Raw genomic sequence first — 24332 nt, 5'->3', positions numbered from 1 at the left:
GATAAACGCTGCAAATTCACAAGGGACCACATGCTGTTTGGAATTTCTTGTATATAAGTCCGATCTAGGAAAAGTTCCTTCAGTCCTTTCAAGTTTCCCACTTCTGGTGGCAGCTCCTTGAGGGACGAACAACCACTCAAATCAAGGGAAACGAGGGTCTCCAACATTCCAATAAAAGGGCAAATTGTATTCAGTTTGTCACAATTTCTGAGGATCAGAATCTCTATATGTTCAAAGTTTGAGAGAAAGATAGTGTTTTCTAAAGAACCGCAACCTGTAAGGTTGAGCACTTTCAGTTTCACAGCTGACTGCAAGAAAGAAAGTGTCATGGGGTTAGCTAGAAGTGGTTTTTTATTGAAAGAAGAAGAAAACAACGCTTTCCCATCCTTACCTTGATAAGTTTCCATCCTTCCCAGTCCTCAGAAATCATGCTTCTCGAGAAATCCAGTACGGCTAATTCCTTTACAGCAAAATTCTCTACCTTCAGTTTTTCAGGAAATCTCTCCCATTGAAGCCATCTTAATTTGGAAAATATTATATCGAAATCTCCCACAAAATTTGCGTCACTTACGCTAAGGAACCTTAAGCTCACCAAATTTTTAAATTGTTCACTTCTGTAGTCAACGGTTTGCCTTGAGTTGCCTTTGTCAAGAGAAAGCCCCGAATATTTGCTGCTCCCTACGAATAAAAGAACAAAAGAAAGTAGTATGACTTTGCTCTCAAATTGCAAGAAAAAGAGTGCATACATTACTCTCATAAAAATAAAAATAAATAAATAAATAAAATAAAAAATAAAATTGGCATATTCTTTTTGCTATTAACATACATATACTAATGTAAACGCACAGGCTATGCATGTTTGAAATCTGATTTTGAAACATAGTCCTTAAAATTCATAATCATATCACTATCAAGACACCTAATTTGTTAGGGCATAGATTCAGAGTTTTTTTTTTTTTGGGTCGAAGTCATAGAATCGAGCTTTTTTTTTTTTTTTTTGTCAGCCCTATTCTATTTCTACTCTACACTCATTCTCAGACTTTTGCTCGCCTCTTGCCAGGCGTGAGAGTTCAAATCCACTCCTGAAACTTACGCGTTCCCACCCCCATCCTCCGTGAGAAAGTGGGGATTTGAACCCCTCACCTCCTCCTTCCATGTTGAAAGGGTGGCCACTAGGGCGAATCCCAGAGTTAAGAGGAGTCTTTTTTTTAAAAGTAACTGGAAGGCCTCCTTTAGTACAGTATTGCAGATGTACTGCCCTAGTTCTCTGTTGAAGTTTTAGAGGTAAATCTTTTTAATGAGACTGATCTCATTTATCTATAAGGGACTGTCAAACAACATTTAACAAATAAGAAATTCACCGCAAGGTGAGCCTTTGAGCAAAGTATGGACAAGTAACGATAAGAGCAATTGTAATTTTAATTTCTAAATAGAAATAGGTTTAGCTTTTAAAGCTTAAGAAAATTTATAATGGGAAAATAACAAAATTGGAAACAAATGTTAATTAGAGAACCACTAAGGGCAATTTTATCTATGCGGTAAAACTAGAGAGGATGTAGTCAAATAGAGAGCGGAAATAGCCCCACTAAATTCTAAAGATACTAAGAAATAAGTCAAATTTGAAGTATTTATACCAATATCAATCGTTTCATTACAGAATAATAGGTAATTTTCTTTATGCACAAGATGGAGACAAAATTTTTAGAATATGTTTACTATAAGTCCTAAAACTTATTACGAAAGTACAATTGAATCATAAAATTTATTAAAAAAAAATAATTAAGTTCTAAATCTTATCATCATTTTAGCATTGTGTTTCATGTTTTAGTCACGTTATCATCACGTTAGGAAAAAATATTAAAAAGAGCCGCGTCAGCATTTTTCCTTAGTCTAAATGGATGGAGTTAACGGAAGAACTCTATTGTACTAGTTTGATAAATTTTAGAACATGATTGCACTTTTTGTAAATTTTAAGACTCAATTATATTTTCGTAACAAGTTTTATGATTTCTAGTGAACATATCTTCAAAAGTTTCAGTGAAAAGTGTATATGTAAAAGTATTAGTATTTTGCTTAAAGCTGATAAAACACAAGACTCACGAACCATAAGTGAGAGAAATTAAGTAGGGCTAAAACTAAGAGCATACTTTTTCCATTTTGGCTTATCTAGGTCAGGTTTTTTTTTCTCTCTTAATTCAGGTACTAGAGGAGTCTCTATTTTATTTATTATTCACTAGTCAAATTCTACATTATGCTGATATATAGTTATGTTGTTAGCAAGTGCTCTTAGATAATAAGTAAAGCCAAGCCCATGGGATCGAGAGATTTTTAATAATTAAGAAAATATAAAAAAATTTAAGTAGCATAATTTTCAAGAATATAAAGGAAATGTTTATATGCTCCAAGTCTAATTTGTTCTAGCAGAGATTAATTAGTGCGTTATTACTTACGAGTGATACGAAATTGCATGAAACTTCTTTTCCATGAGCTACTTTAATGAAAATAGGGGACTTAAGTTTAGTACTTCGGTAACTGGCTTTTCTTATTTTATCGCAAATGAGCTTCTTGATTTGTCCACAATGTAAAAGCATAGGATTCCTTAATCTACTTATTTCATGTCTATGATTCAAGCAATTTACAAAACACAAGTTTCACGTATATCCGCAAGGACGTTTAAACTAAAGTTCTGGTCACTACATTAACATATTCAATTGAATAACTACTTGAAAAAATTAACGACATCATTGTATGCCCAAGCCGAACAGTAAGTGTTCCGCGAGGACGGGGACTGGTCGCTCCTTAGGATGCAATTTTGGGCAAAGCTCCACCTCACTATTAAGGGCCATGACTTGGTAAACTTTAACACTCGGTTAAGGTGGAGGGGTTAGATAGGAAGAGAATATATGTAAAAAAAATTTCTAGTTTGGTAGGAGAGATTAAGTTCAAGGGATTTTTTTTTTTATCGAAATAGGAGATATTATTATTTAAGCATTCGTCAAATTACACCCCGACGCTATGGCATCTGCAGCTACAAGATCTTGCAAAATGTAAGGGGGAAAGATGTTCCAAAACATAAGGCATTTGGAGTGATTTGCATCCCAAATTTGCTTGCTCTTTCTAATCTCCTCAAATCTCTCCAAATCTTGAGGAATTAAGAAGGGATACTTGCACAAACGATCCATGAATTTTAATCCAAGGTGTAATGTTGTCTATGAATTTTCAATTTATTCAATGTGATTATTGAATTTTTTTCAATGTATAATGTCATCCTTGAACTTTTAATTTATTTAATGTGGTTTCTAAATTTTTTATACATTTATATTGAAAATTTAAAGATGATAGTATACATTAGGTCGAAGTTTGGGGATTATTTGTGTCATTTTGTGGATTAAGAGAGACACACAAATATTTTTGTGTCTCTTCATATATGCCCCGATCTTGTGTATAAAAAAAAAAAAAAAACTGTCTTTGATAAGGACAAAACAGTAATGATAATATGATTAAAGTCCTTTCCGTTCTTTCTCCTCTTTAACCAAACATGAAAGAATAATGATGGGGTGACCGCACGGTTACTCCTTGGAAAATAACGGTGCTCCCCCAACCACGAGATTTTTTCAAGGGAATCGGACAACTTAGGGCGCGTTTGGTAACGATTCCTGTTCCCGGAAGCGATTCGATCGTAACCGATTCTTTTTATTCTGTTCCCGGGAACTGATTCTAAGCATTTTAAGCCGTTTGGTAATTGTCCAAAATTTCTGATTCTGGAATAGAATTGTGTTTGGTACCGTGTTCATTAATTCTGTTCTAAATCAATTTCTTTTAATTTTTAAATAATTTTTTTTACTTTTTTTCATTTTTTCATTTTTTTCTTTTCATTTTCCTTTTTTTTCTTTTCTTTTTCTTTTTTTTTCCTTTTTCTTTTCTTTTTCTCATCTTCTTCTTCTTCTTCGGCCGGCGACCTCACGGAGCGTCGCCGACCCTCGGCGAGGCGGGCCCTCGTCGGCGAGCCTCGCTCAGCCGGCGGGCGAGGCTCGGCCGAGCCAGACTGGCGAGGCCGAGCCCCACCGGTGGCCGGGCCGACCTCGTCGGGGTTGGGCGAGGCTGCCGGTGCCACCGGCGGGCCGGGCGAGCCTCGCCGCCACCGGTGGGGCTGGGGCGCGAGGCTCGCCAGCCCGCCCGGGTCCGGCGAGGCTCGGCCTCGCCGGATCCGGGAGGCCGAGCCTTGCCGGTGGCTCGGGCAAGCCTTCGGCGAGCTCGCCGGTGGCTGGGCTTGCCTCCGGTGAGCTCGCCGGTGGGTCGGGCTTGCCTCCGGTGAGCTCGGCCGGGCTTGCCTCCGGTGAGCTCGCCGGTGGCCGGGCTTGCCTCCGGTGAGCTCGCCGGTGGCGGGCTTGCCTCCCGGCCGAGCTCGCGGACCTCGCCCGGTCTGGCGAGCCTCGGCGAGCTCGCCGGACCGGCGGCCGGCGCCGGCGGTGGCGGTGGCGGACGGCGGACGGTGGCGGGCGATGGTGGATGGCGGTCGCGAGATGGCCGAAAGGAAGAAGAAAATTTATTGATTTTGATTCTCAAATTCGTTCCGGAACAAGAATCAACTTTTTTTTTATTCTTGATTCTGTTCCAACTGCTCCCGGGAACAAAAAAAAAATTTACCAAACGCGATTCTAGGCCGAAACCGATTCGGGAACAAAGAATCAGAATTTGGCACTGTTTGGATGGTTACCAAACAGGCCCTTATTTGTCAGGTTTCCTTGAGAAATCTGTGAATCTCACTCAGTGGGACTCTTTAGATTTTTTTTTTTTTTTAACAGAGGATTCTTTAGATTAAATAAAATAGAAAATAAGAAAATCTTGGGGAATTGAAGATAGCTTTATTGAAAGCATTATCAAAATGAAATATTCAAAATTCCATGTAAAAGATTAGTTCAAACATTTTTATTATAAGACAAATGAATTTAGGATTTCTTTTGACAACATCATTATGTGTAACATTTTTCTCATTTGCAATCGTGAAAAAACTATATTCATCATTTAACAAAATGAATTACAATTACTAAAATTTATAGTATACTAAATTTGTTTGATTAAACTTTTTGCCTCACTCCCCTTTTGTATATTTTGTATAGCCAACTTTTTCATTGTGCTAGCCAAATTTTAATTTAACATATCGTAACTAGATAAGTATATATCATGTCTAAGTTCAAAAAATACCAGAACAAGACTCATTGTAGTGTACAAATTTTTTTTTACTTGTTCAATAATGTTTTGGTATCTCATTAAATTAGTGAAATACACATGTGGGTTACTAATATGACTTTCTTTATATCAATAATATGTGAAAATATTGTCGCAAGTTAAGTAGCACCGACATCGACAAATAACACGCGATAAGACACGTGTCGGAATTTCAAACTCCCATATTAAAATTCTCGACTCGCATGTCGAAGAGAATCAAGAAAGTTGATCAAATGTTGGATTTTCCGATACGTGTTGACCGAACATCAGAGAATATCCAAGAGTATCCAAGAGTGTCAGACATGTGTCGGAGTGTTGACACGACTTGAATGCTCCTAGAAAGTGTTGGTGCTTCCTAGGTCACAAGCGCACTATAAGAACTGAGTTTTACATTTACATAATTATTCAAATCTATTAAAAAAAAGGTCACAAACATCAAGTATATTTCCTTTTTGTTAATTTCCTTATCTATTTGAAATAAGAATATGTCCAAAATTTTTTCAAGATTCTTTCTAAATTTGCTACCCGGTTGCCAATATCCCCTCAAAGGTCATTTATGGTTGAAAAAGGCACCGTTATTCATGGAGAATAACGGTGCCGTCAGCCCAGCATCGTCCGACATGAAATGACCAAATTTTCTTCATTTCCTTGCTTTCCTTTTATAAGCATCCAAGCAATGATAAAATCATACCATTTCCTTTCTTTTATCTTTTCTCTTGAGGTCATTATCTTAATCCTTTCCATTACCAGACCGAGTGTAAAGTTTAAGATTTGAGGAGAAACTGACCACTTTCTAGCTAAAATCAACAACAGTCTAGTCCTACTCACTTCGATAATATAATGCGAGCAGAACAATAAAATGGAAGAACTAGAACCAACATTATTTAGAGGATTAACATCATTTAAAACAAGAAAACGTGGACTCGGGAAGGAAAAGAAAGATGTGCTGTTACCTCTTTTTCGTCTAGAATTTTTAAAAATTCCTCGGAGTCCCACAGTATACGGCCATTGTCAGCCTCCTTGCAACGTCCTTCACGAACAATACTCCTACCAAAATCTCTCACTTCATCATGCATTCTAAGCTCATGATTATCTCCAATTTTTATCAAAGACATAAATATCAGTTCTTCAATCTCCAAATAGAAGTCACTGGTGTCCCACATACAGGATGCAGTTCTCACATCACTCCCGACTAGAAAACTAGCAATATCCAGAAATATTTTCTTCTGTTCAAATTTCAATGCGTTATAAAGTATCTCCAGAATCTCTTGCATTTCCTTCCGAGGCAACTCTTGCGACTCTTGCAACTTTTCTTTAGTCTCTTCCCATAATGCTTTACTCTTGCCACATAAATACGAACCTATAACCTCAACAATCAAAGGAAGCCTACGAACAGTAGATAGCACTTCACAAGAGAGTTTTGAAAATTTATCAGGTAGAGAGTCCATTCGAAATGCATGTCTAGCAAAGAGGATCTCAGCTTCATCTATTTCCATTGCTTTATGCTCGTGCTTGTAGTCCACTTTAGCCCAATCAAGAATACTCTTTTCTCTTGTGGTAATAATGATTCTGCTTCGTGGAGCAAACCAGTTCCGATCTCCAACTAACTCCTTTAATTGATGATTAGTATTCACATCGTCAAGAAGAATAAGGACTTCCGTGTTTCTAAAGGTCGATGAGATGGTAGCACTTAGTTGCTCATTACCATGCTCTATTTTTTTTTGTATATCCAAGATTAATTGATTCCGTAAATATTCAATACCCTTGCATTTCCATGATTCCGCAACATTGGGGATGAAGCTACAATGGTCGAACCGTTGAGAGAGCTTGTTGTAGATGATTTTAGCAAGAGTTGTCTTACCAACACCACCCTCTCCATGGATTCCAACATATTGGGTAGAACTACAACTATCTAAAAATTTCATAATTTTTTCTAGGGGACTTTTAATCCCAACTGAATTTTCAGTAATAACTGGTTCAAGTGCTTTCTTCAACTCTATCAAAACTTTTCGGACGACCGATTCGACTAATTGTCCTTCATCCCTGTCAAATAAAACAAGATTTCAAATACATGGCAACAAGAATTTGATATTGTATCTGAGGAGAGCATAAAAGCAAATAAACAAGTTAGTTGTCGCTTCCCCCGCATCCATATTTTATCTTATCTGCTAAGATAAAAGTGGGTATAGCAATCAGAGGATTTCTCCAAATGACAAACCCCGTTAACTTCTCTTGTTTGGAAGTCTAACGACTTCTAATGAACTAAAAGAAACTTGTGGCTAATGAATTTCGAAATTTGTTTATTTAGTGGATTCGGATCAAAATTTGATATTGTTGGCCTGTTGAAAAAGATATACTATGAATGACAATAGAAAGTAATTTACCATACATGATAAGAGCTATCACAAAAACACAGGGACAGAGGGAGGGAGAGGTGCAGACATATGACGTTTATACTCACCCCACTTTTGCTACAAGCAATATCTCGCTAAAAGAAGAAACTTAACAAGGTTTTGGTGAAAAAGATTTGAGTACCCAGCAGCGATTTCATCCGATTCCCATCCTTTCAAGGAGCTGATTTCTTTGAGCACTTGTTTCCGTTCCTCCGCAACCATTGGGTCACAAACATCTACTTCACATCGGACGTCAGCGGGTTTCACTCTGTAAAATATGGGCAAGACTACATGCCCCGAGCTATCATTCGTGCACTTCATTACCTGAACCAGTTCATCGAGGCACCGTCTGCTGGAATCGTACTTTCGAGACAGAATCAGGATTGAAATCTTGCTGCTCTTGATGGCTTTCAACCCAATCTTCTCGTGTCGGGGGAGCCAATAGTCGTTTCTGAATACACCGATCCCGGCGTCGACCATGCCTTTGTAGAGGCTATCGGCGAAATTCTTCAGAGCACCTTTGCCGCTGAAACTCAGGAACACCTCGCATTCACAAGCTTTCTTCCTGTGGAGTTGCTCGTACGCGATCATAGATAGAACGACCGGTGCGACGAACGCGGCGAAAGAATCTTTCTTGGCCCTCAATTTCTCCTTCAAGTCTGAATCTAAAAGGAAATCGAAATGGCTATCCGGGAACAATGTTTGAAACGCCTTTGTGTCGAGAAAATATTGCACACGCCGGCGCTTCCACGTCACCATGAGGGCGAACCATTCATAAATCGACAAGCGGCGCCGCGTTGCAAGGATGGGTGCCACAGGCAAAGCCTCTTTCCTATTTTTCTCTCTTCACTGTTCATTTTCCCCGACAAGGAATTTTCTCTCTCCACGGCTCCTTCGGCAATCCCGTCGACTCCGGAGACAAACCGCAAGCTCGCTCGAGCTCTCGGCCTATAGTTTCCTTTCTGCAGTGATCGCGCTTGAAGACGACGTCCGTCCGACCGGTGATGACCTCCTCGGCGGAGTAGAGCAGCCCGAACTCGCCGGACGAGTCGCCGCCGGCCGCCGGCGGCGTTTCCTGTCGTCGTTGGCGAAGAACTCGAAGGTCTTGGCCTTGACGCCGAGGGCAAATTTCTGGAACATGTCGGAAATCTGTGGCGGCTTGGAGGCTGCGCCGTTTATGTCCTCCATTGATCAAAGAACATGAGAGAGAGAGAGAGAGAGAGTGAAAGGCCTACCCCGGAGAGACGAGAGAGAAGAAGAGGAGAGTGATGATGTTAAAACGCAAACGAGTTGGCTAGATGTATTTGTGATCTTTCTGTGACAAAAAGACGCGCGTCGGGAAAGAAAAACCCACGCGCGCCACGTTCGTTACGTGTGAATTGCTGAATCGTCCGGCTGAAGTGGGTTCAGTTTATGCAATATTTTCTCCGTGCTGCTCAAGTGATGCCACGTCAATTCTATACAAATCCATTCAACGAGTGACATGTGTCACAATTGGATTCACACGTCAGACACCCTTGCATCCTCTCTCTCTTCATTCGTCCTAGAGTCTCTCTCCTCTCTACTGTGTCTTTAGGAAAAGAACAAAGCCCACTTTCTTTTTTTCTAAAAACTCTCTTACTTGGCGTACGTTATGTCCCGCATTGCTTCAGAGAAGCCACGACCTCTGTTTATAAGCCTCCGGGGCTGCTCTCATCTCGCGAGTTCTCTTTTGGGGATAAGAACCTTAGTCGATCGTATCCCGAGCTTAGGCTCATTACCTCCGGCACATCGCCACCATCTTCACCTACTTCTTCTCTAGCCTCCAGCGCCATCATTTCCTATCCAAGTCCTCCCGCACCGTGGATGCTCCCCTCGGCCAGGAAACCAAGGCCCTCTAACACTGCCTCATCAATTGTCTTACATTCGTTGACGGGAAAAAAGTAGAAGCGTATAAGTGAAGAGAGAGAAGAGTGTCTTACATTCGTTGAAGGGAAAAAAGTAGAAAAGTATAAGTGAAGAGAGAGAAGAGAGATCCTACATTCGTTGAAGGGAAAAAAGTAGAACCGTATAAGTGAAGAGAGAGAAGAGAGATCCATTGTCTTACATCTGTTGTTGTCCATGGTGGAGTGAAACTAAGAAAAAAGGAGAAAAGTAAAAGTGAAAGTAAGAAGAAGGAAAAAAAAGTAAAAGCTTATAAGTGAAGAGAGAGAGAGAGGTAGGCCAAATGTGACACGTGTTTGCTCAAATGTTGTCCATGTGGAGTGAAAGTAAGAAGAAGAGAAAAAGGTTAAAAAGTAAAAGCGCATAAGTGAATAGAAAAAGAGAGAGGTAAGCCTAAATGCGATACATGTCGCTCGTTAAATGAAGTGAAAGTAAGAAAAAGAGAAAAATGTTAAAAAGTAAAAGCGCCTAAGTGAATAGAAAAAGAGAGAAGTAGGCCCAAATGTGACACATGTCGCTCGTTAAATGAACTTATGTCAAAATTGACGCAACATCACTTAAGCACCGGGTTGGAAGCACTTCCTACTTGCCTTGACCAACGGTGGAGTGAAAGCAAGAAGAAGAGAAAAATTTTAAAAAGTAAAAGCGTATAAGTGAAGAGAGAGAAAGAGAATAGGCCCAAATGCAACACATATCGCTCGTTAAATGAACTTGTGTCAAAATTGACGCGGCATCACTTAAGCACTGGGTTGGAAGCACTTCCTATCCAAGTCCTCCCACACCCTCTGCGTCGATGCTTGCCTTGACCAAGAAACTAAGGCCCTCCGACACTGCCTTCACCTAATCCATTGTCTTACATTCATTGTTGTCCAAATCCAACGTGTGTCGTCCACGGTGGAGTGTGACCAAGAGACCAAGGCCCTCTGACACTGCCTTCACCTCATCCATGGTAAAGTGAAAGTAAGAAGAAGGAAAAAAAGTAAAAGCAGTAAAAGCGTATAAGTGAAGAGAGAGAGAAAGAGGTAGGCCTAAATGCGACCTGTGTCGCTCATGAACTATTGTCCATGGTGGAGTGAAAGTAAGAAGAAGAGAAAAAGGTTAAAAAGTAAAAACATGTAAGTGAAGAAAGAGAAAGAGAGAGGTAGGCCCAAATGCGACATATCCTTCGTTAAATGAACTTGTATCAAAATTGACGTGGCATCATTGAGCACCGCGTTGGATGCGCCGACCCGGTAGAAGTTAAATGGACTAGGCTAAGAAGCTGTAAGCACATGCTGGCACACCACCTCGCAAATTTAATTAAAAGAAAGCTTGCAAGTGGCCGAGTGAATTTTACACTCATCACTTTTCTCTGAATTAAACGTATGTGCTCACATCCATTCGACAGAGGGTGAAGATGGACAATTCATCGAGCTGACCGGTCACCACCAACTCGCTAAGCTCTCTTCCAATGAAACAAGAAAATAAATAAAGCTCCCTTTGTTTCACAAAATAAAGAAATTTTTTTCTAATTTTTCAACGTTTGACTCACCAAAAATAAATAAATTAAGGAAAATATTTTGCCCAAATCAAGCACGTGCTCCTTAAACTTATTTTAATTTTTTAATTTTCTTTTATTTTATTCATTAAAAATTTATTTTTAATTATTTTATTTTATCTTTTATCTTTTATCTTTTCTTTCTCCTTCAACCGATCACCATGCTGGCCTTAGGCAAGCTCATCCCTCGCATATGACTAGTCAACGGCCATTGCCGTCATTGGCAGCTAGTCAAGGAAGAAAATTAAAAAAAAAAATTCGAATGTTTTAGTAATTTTCCTTAAGAAAATAAAATCAAGATTTTTATACCAAATGGTGGAAAATATTTTTAACTTATTTTCAGATTTCAATCAAATAAAAAAAAATATTGTCATTTCTCTAGAAAAATATTTTCCTAAAAACTATTCTCCAAAATTTCACATTTTTCATGAAGTAAACAAAGCCTATATAAAGACCTTCTAACCTTCTTTTTTGGATTTATTTACCTGATGGTATATAAAATACTAATGAAATGTAATCAATCGAAATGAAATTCTAATTGGAGTTCCCTAGAGAGCGAGAGAGAGAGAGAGAGAGAGAGAGAGAGAGAGAGAGAGAGAGATCATTGCGTTGCGAAAGCCTATTTTTAAATTGCCGGGTAATATTGTGCAATGTCCATCTCTCTCTACGACTTGGACCAGTATCTTTTATCAGATGAGTCATTTCTTGACTGAGGGCAAGGCTGACGGCTATTTGGGCTTGCCATCGAGGCCAAGAATTTCTTACTTCTTTTTTATTATTATTATTGAAAAAAATTCAAATAGACTTATTCTTTTTATGAATTTTCGGTCAAGCTACTAAAAGTGTTCATTACATATAATTATGACAAAGAAAATCCGTACATTGAGAATTATAAAATTTCTTTAGTAATGTTGAATAAGTATTTATAATATTCATGAATACTTATAAAATTTCTTTAGTAAATTATTTTTCTTCTTTCTTGTTATAATATTCCTGTCTCAATTATCTTAGGCTGTGTTTGGTCGTCCGAATTTCTAAACAGAATATGACTAGATAGGATAGGATAAGAAATCCATGAATTTCTTCATATCCCATCAACTGTTTGGTGAACTACGGATTTAAAGTTGGATATTCTCATATCCTACCCAATTTACTGTTTGGTGGACTACAAATTTAAAGTCGGATATCTTCATATCTTATTTAATCTATCATTTGGTAAACTACGGATTTAAATTCAGATATTTTAAAAACAATAACATTAGGCAAGTACAAATTTGCAGGTTTAATATTTACAAAATCATCCAAAACAATATATCTTTTTCAAATTAATAGATTCTCATCAAATTTCATGATTACGCATTGTAATAATTTTTTCCGTTCCTTTGAAATAATCTTTTGGATACCCCTTTAACATCAAACGTTTTTAGAATAACCTCAATTTCAATATATTCTTTACCCAATATATATATATATATATATATATATATATATATATATATTCACTTTGAAACATGAATTCTTTTTCCCTCTTACAAGTTTTTCATTTGTTTCCATTTTGTTATAGGTCCAATACCAAATTAAACAAATGCCAATTAGAACAAAGCATAAAGTCCAAAGTTCATTCGTTTTTTTTTTCTAGCCGTCACGAGGATGCAATGACAGTTAATTACGTTAATGAACGATCTCTGAACAATTCGCATTTGTAAAGTACATTACATTTGTTGAGTATCGGCTGCATTTTGACCAAAGTAAACTCATGTTCACGTTCATATAAAGTAGTAGATGCAAACTATCTTGACTTAAGGCTTCTTTTAAGTTCATGGCTAGGTTTTTTGCCAAAGAGACAGAAACTATTTATGAAAATAAAAGACAGAGGCAAAGAAACATGGTAGAAAATTTAATGATGGAAGATAACATGGTAGAGAAAATTTAATGATGGAAGATAACATGGTAGAGAAAATTTAATGATGAAGATAACGTGGTAGAGAAAATTTAAAATGATAAAGTCATAATTCAAACATCATATAGGAAATATATGTCTCAATAATGACAAATCAACACCATATTACGCATGTCTAATAGAAATGAGAAAAAAAAAACATCTTATAGAGCAAGTCTTGCAACAATGGAAAACAAATGATTTTTTTAAATAATATAAAATCATACAACTCCTCCATGTCCTCGACTTGCATTCCACTCATTAAACATTTGTATTGCCAAATTTTGCCTCCATGTTGCCCAATGATCTGACTGCTTGACAACATCAATTGTTTCCACATCTTCAATAGTGGTAAACTTCATCTAACTGTGCCTCGATTGGATCAATAGCCATTTCTCTTCTTATCAAGTTGTGCAGAAGGCAACAAGCTATGATTATTCGACCTTGCGTTCTAATTGGATAAAAGATGGACTCCTAAGAATAGCCCACCATAACTTAAGTAGACCAAAGCATCTTTCTATGACATTTCTAGCTTGAGAATGCTTCAAGTTGAAGTACTTCTCGGGTGAATTTGGTGTACAAACTTCTGTCCACTCAGATAGATGGTATCGAGTACCTATATAAGGAGCAAGAAAGCCCTCCCCATTTGTGTATCCAGTATCTACAAGATAATAATTACCTAATAACAAATGATGATATTATTAATTGTCTTAGAACCTGTAAAACCTACAATACATATAATGCAATATATTGATAAAGGCTTATCTTACCAACGGGGATCTTTAAACCATTGGGTTTAACTATAGCATCTCGAAGCACTCTAGAATCCACTGCTGAGCCTTCCCATCCAGGTAAAACATAAACAAATCTCATGTCACGTGAGCAAACTCCGAATACATTGGACGTAATCTCACCCTTCTATTTCGGTACCTCGGTTTATCAACCTCTAGAACATGTACCCTTATATATGTGCCATCTAATGCTCCTAAGCAACCCTAGAAACATAAAATTAATAAAATAACATTCTCTTTAAAGTATTAAATTAGTCCACGAAATAGCATAACAAACATACCTTAAACCACTTCCATCTCTCGTCGGCACATTCCTCTGGAACTGGTTCAGGTGAGACAAGAAGCACACTATGCACTCTTATCACCGCATTTAAAACTAAGTTAAAATACCTACTTATTGTCTCCCCAGACCTCATAAATCTAAACTTGATGACTCGATTTTTCACATGATGGGCAGGTATATGTAGAAACATGGTCATTTGTTCTTCTATAGTTACAAGTCCATCTTCTTTTAATCCACCAATTGTACGTGCCAACTTGCATAGTAGAGTAAATGTACGTCTATCCATCCTAAGTTGTTCCACACAATTCAAGTCATTGCTCTTAATGAGGCAGTCAAGGTGATCTAAACGAGCTTGGATTCTAATAAATGTCCGATCCTTCAATATATGCTTGCGATAGTGCCTTTCTGCAGCAGTGGACACTACTAGCATATACATCATACACAAAAGCAACATTTGGAGGCTCATCTCCTCTAATATAAGAATGGTGAAAATTTCCTCTCTATCATTGTGATCCATTTCTAATGAGAAAAAAAAATAACATTAGACAAGTACAAATTAATAGGTTAGATAATAGAAAAAAATATATAAAATAATATCTTTTTTTCAAATTAGTAAATTTCAAGGAGGTTCTCCTTCCTCCTTGCAAGTAAGGAGAAAATCCTCGATCTCGTGGATTTGCTTCGACTGTTTTTCAAAGCCAAACTTTCAAGCATACCCAGTGAACATTCAGTATATAATTCGTGCATTCTCACCACTCCCAAATCACTACCACATCAATTGTTTCATGGTATACTATATAGAGACTTCAAGCATTGAAATATGCTAGACTAGGTTTTTGATCTATTAAAAAATATTCTAAGCTTCTTCTGTTTTCCCTATTTGCCCCTTTCCTAACTAGATTTCCCCTAATTAAGTTAATAGTATCGTGAAAACAATCTCTAGAATGAAGACAGGTGTGATGTTCTCAGTTTACTAGGCACTGCATAAGCTATTTCACAGCCAAGAATCTATTAACCTACGACATGTGCATATTGTTATTTGCGGATTTTGCATTAGACATCACTTCCCTAAAATTTATGAAGTGAAAATTGAGAGCGCACACAAGAAAAATATCCTAGTGCAGTGAGATTTTTTGCATATCTTTACATGGTTGGTGTCTACATTTCTTTGGAAAAAGCTTTTAGGTTCTTCTACAACACACGACATTTTCATCGTCATCAACAACAAATCAACATTTGGCAAGCCATCACCTACTCTCCATTCCACCTCCTTTTCAATAGCTTCTCTCCCCGCCAGAATACTTTGCCAACCCCAAGATGGGCGCTACCCTATTTCCTGCCTTCCACATATCCCCATTCGAAAAATAAACCCCCTTTAGAATTCTACTCCATATAGCTGAGGGAGATTGGGATAACCTCCAAGCTTGCTTACCCAGCATTGCTTTGTTGAAATTTGTGAGATCTTTGAATCCGAGCCCTCCTTCATCCTTTCTCATTTTCAAAACTTCCCACTTCTTCCAATGCAACCCGCGCCTTGTATCATTGGTTCTCCACCAGAAGGATGCAATCCTTTTTTCAATTGCTTTACATATTGAGATGGGTAGTTTGAAGATTGACATTGCATATTGAGGAAGAGCTTGTACGACACTTTTAATGAGCATTTCTTTAACTGCTTTGGATAGGATTTTCTCTTTCCATGCCTCCATCTTCGTGTTTACTCTAGCTAGGATCCAGGCGAACATTTCTTTTTTTGACTACCCCCAATCCGTTGGGTTGCCAAGATATTTCCCTATCTTATCTATGATCGGGACTCTGACTTGTTTAGAATGGCCTGAAACTTCTTTTTTCTCTTCTTAATTATGAGCTGGTGAATTACTTCCTGAACTATTAATATATTGTCTTGAATTTGCCGACCTTGTACTAAGGCACTTTGTTTAGGATTAATTATTTCTAGAAGCCATCTCTTCAGCCTATTTGCCAATACTTTTGCTATGATTTTGTAGCTAAAATTACATAGACTGATAGGTTTGAACTGATTTATGCTTTCTGGATTTTTTACTTTCGATATGAGGGAAATATGTGTTTGGTTTAGGGAGGGGTCTATAATACCTGTCTCAAAGAAGAGCTGTACTAGCTGAAACACGTCATGCTGTAATTCCTCCCAATAATGCTGGTAAAATTGCCCGTGTAAACCATCGAGCCCTGGAGCTTTGAGTGAACCCAATTGGAATACCGCTTCTTCTACTTCTTCAATTTTCACATTGTCCATCAACTGTGCATTGATTTCATCATTGACTGGACTAGGACACTAATCAAGGACTGGTTTGAAATTCCTCGGACCCCCCGTTGCATAGAGTGTTTGATAAAAGTCCCTGATATGTTGCTTGATTGCATTTGGCTCCCTGCACCAAGTATCTTCATTTATCTTCAGCATTGTAATTATGTTTCTCTACCTTCTTTGCACTGTTGTGGCATGGAAATACTTTGTATTTTTATCTCCCCAATTTAGCCAATTGATGCGCACCCGGAATTCCCAATACTTTTCCTCCTGTCTCCATAATTTTTCAGTTTGATCCACAATATGCCGATATTCCTCCTTGCTGTAACTTTCTGGGGGTCTATTTGTTATCTCTATTAATGTCATCTTCAACTCTTTTATGGGAATGGCAACATTAGGGAACTTGTTTTTGCTCCATGTTACTAAAGCTTTAGAGACATCTTGAACTTTGGCTGAAAAGCTGTTATCATTTAGAGCATTTTCATGCCATGTTCGCTGAATAACCTCCTTACATTCTTCTTCATCCAGCCAGTATGCTTCGAACCTGAATTGTTTTTTCTTTGTCTTACTTTCAGGGTGCAGCACAAGAAGTGGGCTATGATTAGATCCGACACCGGGAGAGCTCGAACTTCAGCATTTGGGAAGGTCACCCTCTAATCCATGGTACAAAGAACTCGATCTAATCTTTTTTAACCAAATCCTCCCTGCTCTGTTGTTTGTCCAAGTAAATGCATAGCCTTTGCTATCTATATCCATTAGGGAACAACCATTCAACAGCTCACGAAATGTTGCTATTCGGTAGTAATCAGCTTCCCTTTTTCCTTCCTTCTCCCAAGCATATAAGATTTCGTTAAAATCCCCCATACAAATCCATGGAAGAAATTTTTATGATTGTATTTCTCTTAATTTATGCCATAGGAGTAGCCTCTCCCCGTAAATTGTAGGAGCATGGAGGAAAGTTACTCGCATGTGACAGCCACTAGTTAGCTCATGGCATTCAACATCAATGAAAGCTTTGGTGCTGGAGATCACTTTTAACTCCACCTCGTCACTCCACATTAATACTAATCCTCTTGCAATGCCTTCTGGATTCTCTAGAAATTTATTTGGGAACTTGAGGCGTTTTATAACATCCTCAACCATTGACTCATTGTTCTTAGTCTCCATTAAGAAAACCATGGTAGGCCTTTCGAGAGCAACTAAAGTCCTTAGCTCTTGGAACGTCAAGGGGTTGCCCAACCCCTGACAGTTCTAGTAAATGATTTTCATGGCGTCTTTGGTGGCTTATTAGGGCTAGCCACCAGAGCCCAATCTCTTCTTTCCTTAACAATCTGAACAGGGGTTTCCAAAAGCTCCATTTCATCTATGAGCAGATGCTATTTCTGCTGATCTTTTCTGTTTTTTAGTTTTCTGGATCTTCAAACCTTTGTTGATGTTGTTTTCCTCTGTCTGAATCTTTGCTTTAGGAAAATCAATGCACATAATCTGTTTCCCTTTGTCTTTATTGCTTGACTCCATAGCTGCACCTTCTATTACATATTGGGAAGAGAAACATTCTACTCTTTTCTTGTTTTGAGGTGTAGTTGCCCGTGTCTCCGATTCATTGCTGACCTCTCTTTCCATGCCATTTCCTGATGCAAGCATTTCCGGAACTACTTCTTCAGCATCTAAATGTGTATCTAGTTTACCATAGAAGGCTTCCCAATGAGGGCTATGATCACGTACTTCCGCCTTTAGCCAAGGTCCGTACTTTCCTGCCTTATTTTTTTGCCAATTTAGTCTGTTCATAGGGAATTTCCTCACAGTTTATAACATAGTGGCCAATTCTCCCACACGAGTAACAATAATGTGGAAGTTGTTCATACTTAAATTCCACCCACAGCTTCTTATTCCCAATGTCCAATATAGCCCCCGATTTTAAAGGTAAACTCAAATCCATATCTACCCTCACCTTACTAGCTTTCGTTTGGGCCATTTCCTCTTGCCTTCAGTTGTATTTCTTAAACCCTTCCAACTCTTTCAGCCAAATCAGCAAGCACTTCCTCTCTCAACCACCTTGGAGGTATCCCTCCCATTTGAACCCAGAAGGCGTGGCGATTATAATCATAATAGTGCTCTGGAATCTTTGGTTCACATTGTTTCAGAACTAACAAGTTACTTGCAAAAGACCACGGGCCTGTTTTTATTATTCTTTTTTTTTTATGCTGGAAGAACCACCTTAGCCGACAGCCGTCACGTAAACCCCATGGTGTCACTAGCGAGGAGACTACCATCCCGGCACCATGCGTCAATCACCTAATGGCCCACCAGCCTCCTTGCAACTTGCGTCGCGGAGACTTAAAACTCCCAACCTCTCCCTCAAAGGCCCAAAGCCCACCCAGCAAAACCATCACGACCAGTGGTTTTATGATTCTCTCTTTATCCTCTTGAGTGGAAAACAAAAGAGAAGCGTCCGGGCTCTTTTTGTAAACAATCAACCGAGTCTATTTTTCATGCCTTTTTCATTGTATTAGAAAGGGCTTGGAAGTTGACATTGGGTTTAGAGAACCCATCTCGTTCAAAAGCCAAAGAAAGGTAATTTCCCTTCTTCTCTGACAAGCTGCAGACAAAAGAAGAAGTCAGAGGAAAAAGGAGAGAGGGGACGTGAGGAAAGAGAGAAAGGAGTCATCTTCTTCGGAGAGCTGCTGCTGGTCGCCCCGCCCCGCAGTGGGCCGCCCGCCGCTTTCCTCCTTCCGGCGAGCACCGCTCACCCATCCGTCGCTGGTCGCCGTCTGCGACGCTTGTAGCGCCTCCGAGCAACGCCCACAGCAGCTCGCCTCCACTTGCAACCCCCCTCCCCATTGCTGCCGTCGCTTGCCCGTGCCTCCCTCTGCCTGAGCACCGCTCGCCCTTCTGCGATGCTATAGCAACCAGCTCGTCCGCTCGTCGCTGCACCTCGGTGCCTCTGCTGCTGCTGCCGCTCTCCATCCATCGCCGGAAAGGGGCTGTCGCCGCAACACTCGGTGCTCGCAACCAGCAGCACCTGCGCCGGCGCTCGACGCCCACGCCCCTGCTCGTGCGTCACCCCTGTCCGTGTGCCACCATCTTTGCCAGCCATCACTGCTACCCCTCGAGTTCTCGCCTGCCACCACTGCTGCCGCGCTCGGCGCCTAACGCTCGCACCTCACCTGCTGCCGCGCCTCCGCCTGCACATTCGGCCGCAGTAGCTCGCCGCCACACCAGCAGCCCATGCCACCTCTGTCCGCTCGCCACTGCTGCTGCGCCCGCCCTCCGCCCGTCACCGACGCTTGTTGCCACCGACTCCCGCTTTCCAACGCTGCAGCAGGTGTTCGGCTCCACCGTCCTCCTTTTTTTTTTTTTTGCAGGTTTCTGATAAATTCCCAAGTGGCATACCACCACGACTAGCAAAACCCTTTCGTTGCCGTGCTTGGCTTCTCTCGGACGTCCTCCAACAAGTCCGACGTCCACCAAGTCAAGTCGTAACGCTAAGCACCATCCGTATTTTGATTGCGCGCTTCAAATTAGATACCGAGCTAATCCAATTTGATTTAAATATGCTAAAGTCAGATTGATTTCATTGTGATATTGAATATTTTAGGCATTATCCATAGAGTATTGTTGCCAAAAATTATTATAATTATTAATTTGATTCGTAAGATGTCGAATCATTTTTTAATTATATTGATTTTTTGGCTTTGATAATATTTTGACTCTTAAATCATTATAATTATTAATTCGATTCGTAAGACTTCGGATCAAATTTTTTAATTATTTTGAACTTTATTATATGTTGTGATGTTTAGGATTAAAATAATCGTTAATTTAATCCATGAGATAACAAATTATTTTTTCGATGATTTTAATTATTCATTTGATGGATATCCTGAGTGTCTTGTTTATAATGTCTATCTGATAAGTGCTTGTTTTGGAAAACACTGAAAAAAAAAATTCAAATCTAGCATCAGAAAATGATGGTTTCATAAGTTAGGATTGCATTTTTTAGATTACACGTTTAGATAGTTTTTGGAATAGGTTAGGATTGATTTAAATAATTTTTTTTTATAGATAAGGCCTTAGATAATCTTTGCACATTTTAATAATTTTATTTTAAATAGTTTTCTAAGATAGAATAGGGTTTAAGTCAATAACCCCTAAAACATATTATAAAATTATTCTTTCTAGACAATTTAATTAGTTTTTTTAATACGAATTTTGATAATAAAAAATACAAAAATATTAGGTGCATGTCAAATAATTTTCATGTTAGGTTCAAAATTGATTGTCTATAAAGTTAGGTTATGTAGTTAAAGTGCATGTTATATAAAGTAAGAGAAAACCCAAAAATAATTGTTTACTTTGTATGTTTATTTCTTTTGGTGTAAGTCATTTGATTGTTTAATTACCCCATTTCATGATAGTGATTTAGATTAAAATAAATCCACATTACTTGCAAAGATATTTTTATAAGTAAAAAGAATGGTATCAAAATGGCATTAAAGAAATCTAATGTAATCAAGTTTCCGTACCCAAAATCTCTAGTTTATAGAAATAAAATAATTCTCCCATTATTTTACTTACATGTCTAATCAATTTACCGTAAATTGATTAGTGGCGACTCCTAATTAAAATTCAACTTGAATCTAAGTCGCGAATTAATATGGACTTGGGAGAGCCTGAGCTAAGTCTAAACTTAGTAATTCATTAGCCAAACCCTAAGTAGTGCACCCGAGATTAGGTCTTGACAGAACCCATCGAAAATAAATTTTGCCTCAACTCTACCAAAAGAAAAAATCGAAAAACAAGGCTTCATTGGGTTGCGGACATCTCTTTTTCTATTGCTGGTTGAACATGCGAGCCAGCCTTTTGACTAAACGAATGATGGTGTTTATTCATGGACGAGTCATTGACTGACCGACAGCTATAAACGGTGCCAACCTTTTCATAACAACATTTCTATTTTTCTATAAAAATAGTGAACTTTCATTGTCTGAATATCTCATTGAAGGGGTCGCGTGGGCATTCATTAACAAAATATTCTACATAATCCGACCATCGATATATTTTTGTCGATGCCTTATGCGCGTTGGCAGCAGGAGCGCACAAGTATTGGTCGTTAGTCTTTCTTTTCTATTTTTCTATAAAAAGAAAAGGCATGTCAAGTTGTTTGAGCTAGATCCCAGATTCTCGATTGAAGCACCTGCATAGGAGCACGTGAGTCATTGGCAACTTAGGATGCGTTTAGTAACATTTCTGTTTTTTGGAATAATTTTTTATTAGAAATAGTTTTTATTTTGTTCCTGGAAATAATTTCTAAATATTTTAAGCCATTTGATAACTGTCCAAAATTTCAATTCCTGAAATAGAATTGCGTTTAGCACCTTTCTCAAAATTTCTATTTCAAATCATTTTCTTTTAATTTTTAAATAATTTTATTACTTTCTTTTCTTTTCTTTTTTTCTTTCCTTTCTCCTCTTCTTCTTCAAGGGTTGCCGGTCGCCAGCCTTGGGATGACCAACAACTGGCCAAACAAGGGCCGGCGACCTCGCTGAAGCATCGTTGGCCCTCACCAAGGCCACGCCTCGTTGGCCGAGGCTCGCTGATGGCCGGGGAGGCCCGGCGAGGCCCACCTTGCCGGACCTCAACCTGGCCTAGCGAGCCTCCGGTGAGATCCCCAAACCTAGCCAGATTGGTTGCCGACGGCAACGGCGATGACGACAGCAGAAGCAGCAATTGAAGAAGAGAAGAGAGGAAGAAGAACAAGAAGAAAGAAGAGAAAAGAAAAAAAAATGGATTGGCTTAGATTTTAAAATTAATCCTAGGAACAAAAATTCAACTTTTTTTTTTTACTTCTTGATTATGTTCCAAATTTACTGGGAATAAAAATATTACCAAACGAATTTCTGTTCCAAATCTACTCCCGAAAACAAAATAATTTAAATTGTTATTGTTTGGCAAGTTGCCAAACAAAGCCTTAACATCACGTGCACGGACTTAATATTGCAAAAAGTCTCCAAATTTAAATTTTTACCTAATTTTGTAAAAAAATCTTTAACTTTAGGTTCAACCCCAATTCTATCTTTATTTTTTATTTTTTTGTCTCATAAAACACCCTCAACTTTAATCTTGTCCCATTTCTACCTTAATTTTTTTTTGTATACTATGAAAAACCCACAACTTTAAATTGTCCCAATTTTTCCATCCAATCCCAATTTTCATTAAAATAAAAATAAAAAAGCCACAAACTTTTACGGCCAAGAAATGAAAAACTCCTGAGCATGAGTGTCCCAAGTGTCAACTAAACATTCCCAAACACAAGAAATCGAAGACCTAGCGCAAAATCACTAAGGGCAATTTTGATAGAGGGTTAATAGAGACAAATTTAGGACTCAAGTAAAAATTAATGATCTTTTGTGAGACAAAAAAATTAGAGTAAAATTGAAACTGAAGTTTTTTTATGAGATAAAAAAAGCTTATGGTAGAATTGAAACTCAATCTAAAGTTGAGGGTTTTTACAAGACAAAAAAAAGAGAGTATAGAGTAGAATTTAAATTGGATCTAAAGTTGAAGGTTTTTTATAAGATAAAAGGTAAAATTGGGACACAAGCTAAAGTTGGAAATTTTTCAAAGTATTGGGCCAAGGCGCATGTGGTAATCCAACATCGAAGGCTGAGAATAGAGAGAGATCACAGTTGGAGCATGTGAGCATTTGTTCATTAGTTTTCTCTTCTTCTTTTTAATTAATAGAACGTGCAAGTTTAGTCAAACTAGAAAGATGAAATTGCTAACGAAAAATGAATTATAATATAAAAAGGATATGGGGTAAAATTGAACAAATTATAAAACTATGAAAACAATATATCGTATTCTAACATCACCCAGTTATGGTCGTGTTATATTTTTTTTTCTATACATCAATCTGTTTGACAATGAAAACGCTAACCTCTTTAATTGTCGGCTCGCAACAAAACATAAATCATACAAATCCTCTTTAGGTAAAATTGTGTTTGCTTTACTTAATAGTAGTATCAATAATAAGATATTCAATTAAACTTACATTCACTTAATCTAAGGCATGCTATAATTTTGACATCATAAGGATCATATTCATATCTTACACACAATTAATCAAAACCGTGAAGTGAATTTGACAACGACAGATTATATTCATATATCTTAATGGACTTTTATTAGATCTATTGCTGATGTAAAAAATAACTTACACGTTCACCATTGGATTAGTGTCACGCTAACAGTGGACCTCTAAATAATCACATCGTAATTTCCTATGCCTTTTTTCTATTGATATGCTGTCTTATTTCTTGTTTGGCAAGCTGCTTAGTATAAATAAATGAAGAGATTAAATGGATCAAATAAGAATCTAACTTATTCAAAACAAAAATGAAAACATAATTGATTCTTCATATTTATTTATTTCTTAATTTTATCTCCTATTTATAAGCTCATTTATCCAAGGAAACAAATTGAACTGGGAAATAATAAAATGAATTAGTATGCAAATAATAATTTGGGTGATGGGACATGCTAAATACGTATATGATTAGGTATAATCGATTATATATCACCTTTCACTTACGCAATCAATATATCAATTTATCAACCTCATAAAATTTCTACTTTTAATAACGTTCACTAAATTTAATTAATATCATCCAATTAATAAAAATTATTTAAGTGATGTAATCATATCTTTTAAATATAAAATTTTTATAGTTATTTCGTGTTATAATTTCCAATGTGCTTATTGTAAACCGATAAGATGATTAAAGCATCGAGTTTTAAATTAAATAAAAATATATATATTTAAGTTAAAAATATTTCGATTCGTATTCTATCCAATTTTATTGTATTAGAGTTAATTTTGGCCTTAGACTATTTTATTCAATGAATCTATTTTACTGAGAATTAATACAATAAATCAATCTATTTGTTACAAGGTCA

General features: G+C 37.8%; 1 protein-coding gene across 1 annotated transcript; it reads right to left on the bottom strand.

The window, feature by feature from the left end:
* Nucleotides 1–259: 259 nt before the first annotated feature.
* On the bottom strand, nt 260–9436 carry LOC104417367 (disease resistance protein RUN1). The gene is made up of 6 exons (XM_039300050.1): nt 9383–9436; nt 8547–8697; nt 7765–8287; nt 6183–7272; nt 392–481; nt 260–274 (listed from the first exon to the last, which is right to left on the bottom strand). The coding sequence occupies exons 1-6, from the start codon at nt 9434–9436 to the stop codon at nt 260–262; spliced, it is 1923 nt and encodes a 640-aa protein (XP_039155984.1).
* Between the last annotated feature and the right edge of the window lie 14896 nt (nt 9437–24332).

This window comes from Eucalyptus grandis, chromosome 8 (genome assembly GCF_016545825.1).
Source record: "Eucalyptus grandis isolate ANBG69807.140 chromosome 8, ASM1654582v1, whole genome shotgun sequence".
Classification (NCBI taxonomy): Eukaryota; Viridiplantae; Streptophyta; class Magnoliopsida; order Myrtales; family Myrtaceae; genus Eucalyptus; species Eucalyptus grandis.
The sequence above is the reverse complement of the archived record's forward strand: the minus strand, read 5'-3'. Positions and strand labels throughout refer to the sequence as shown.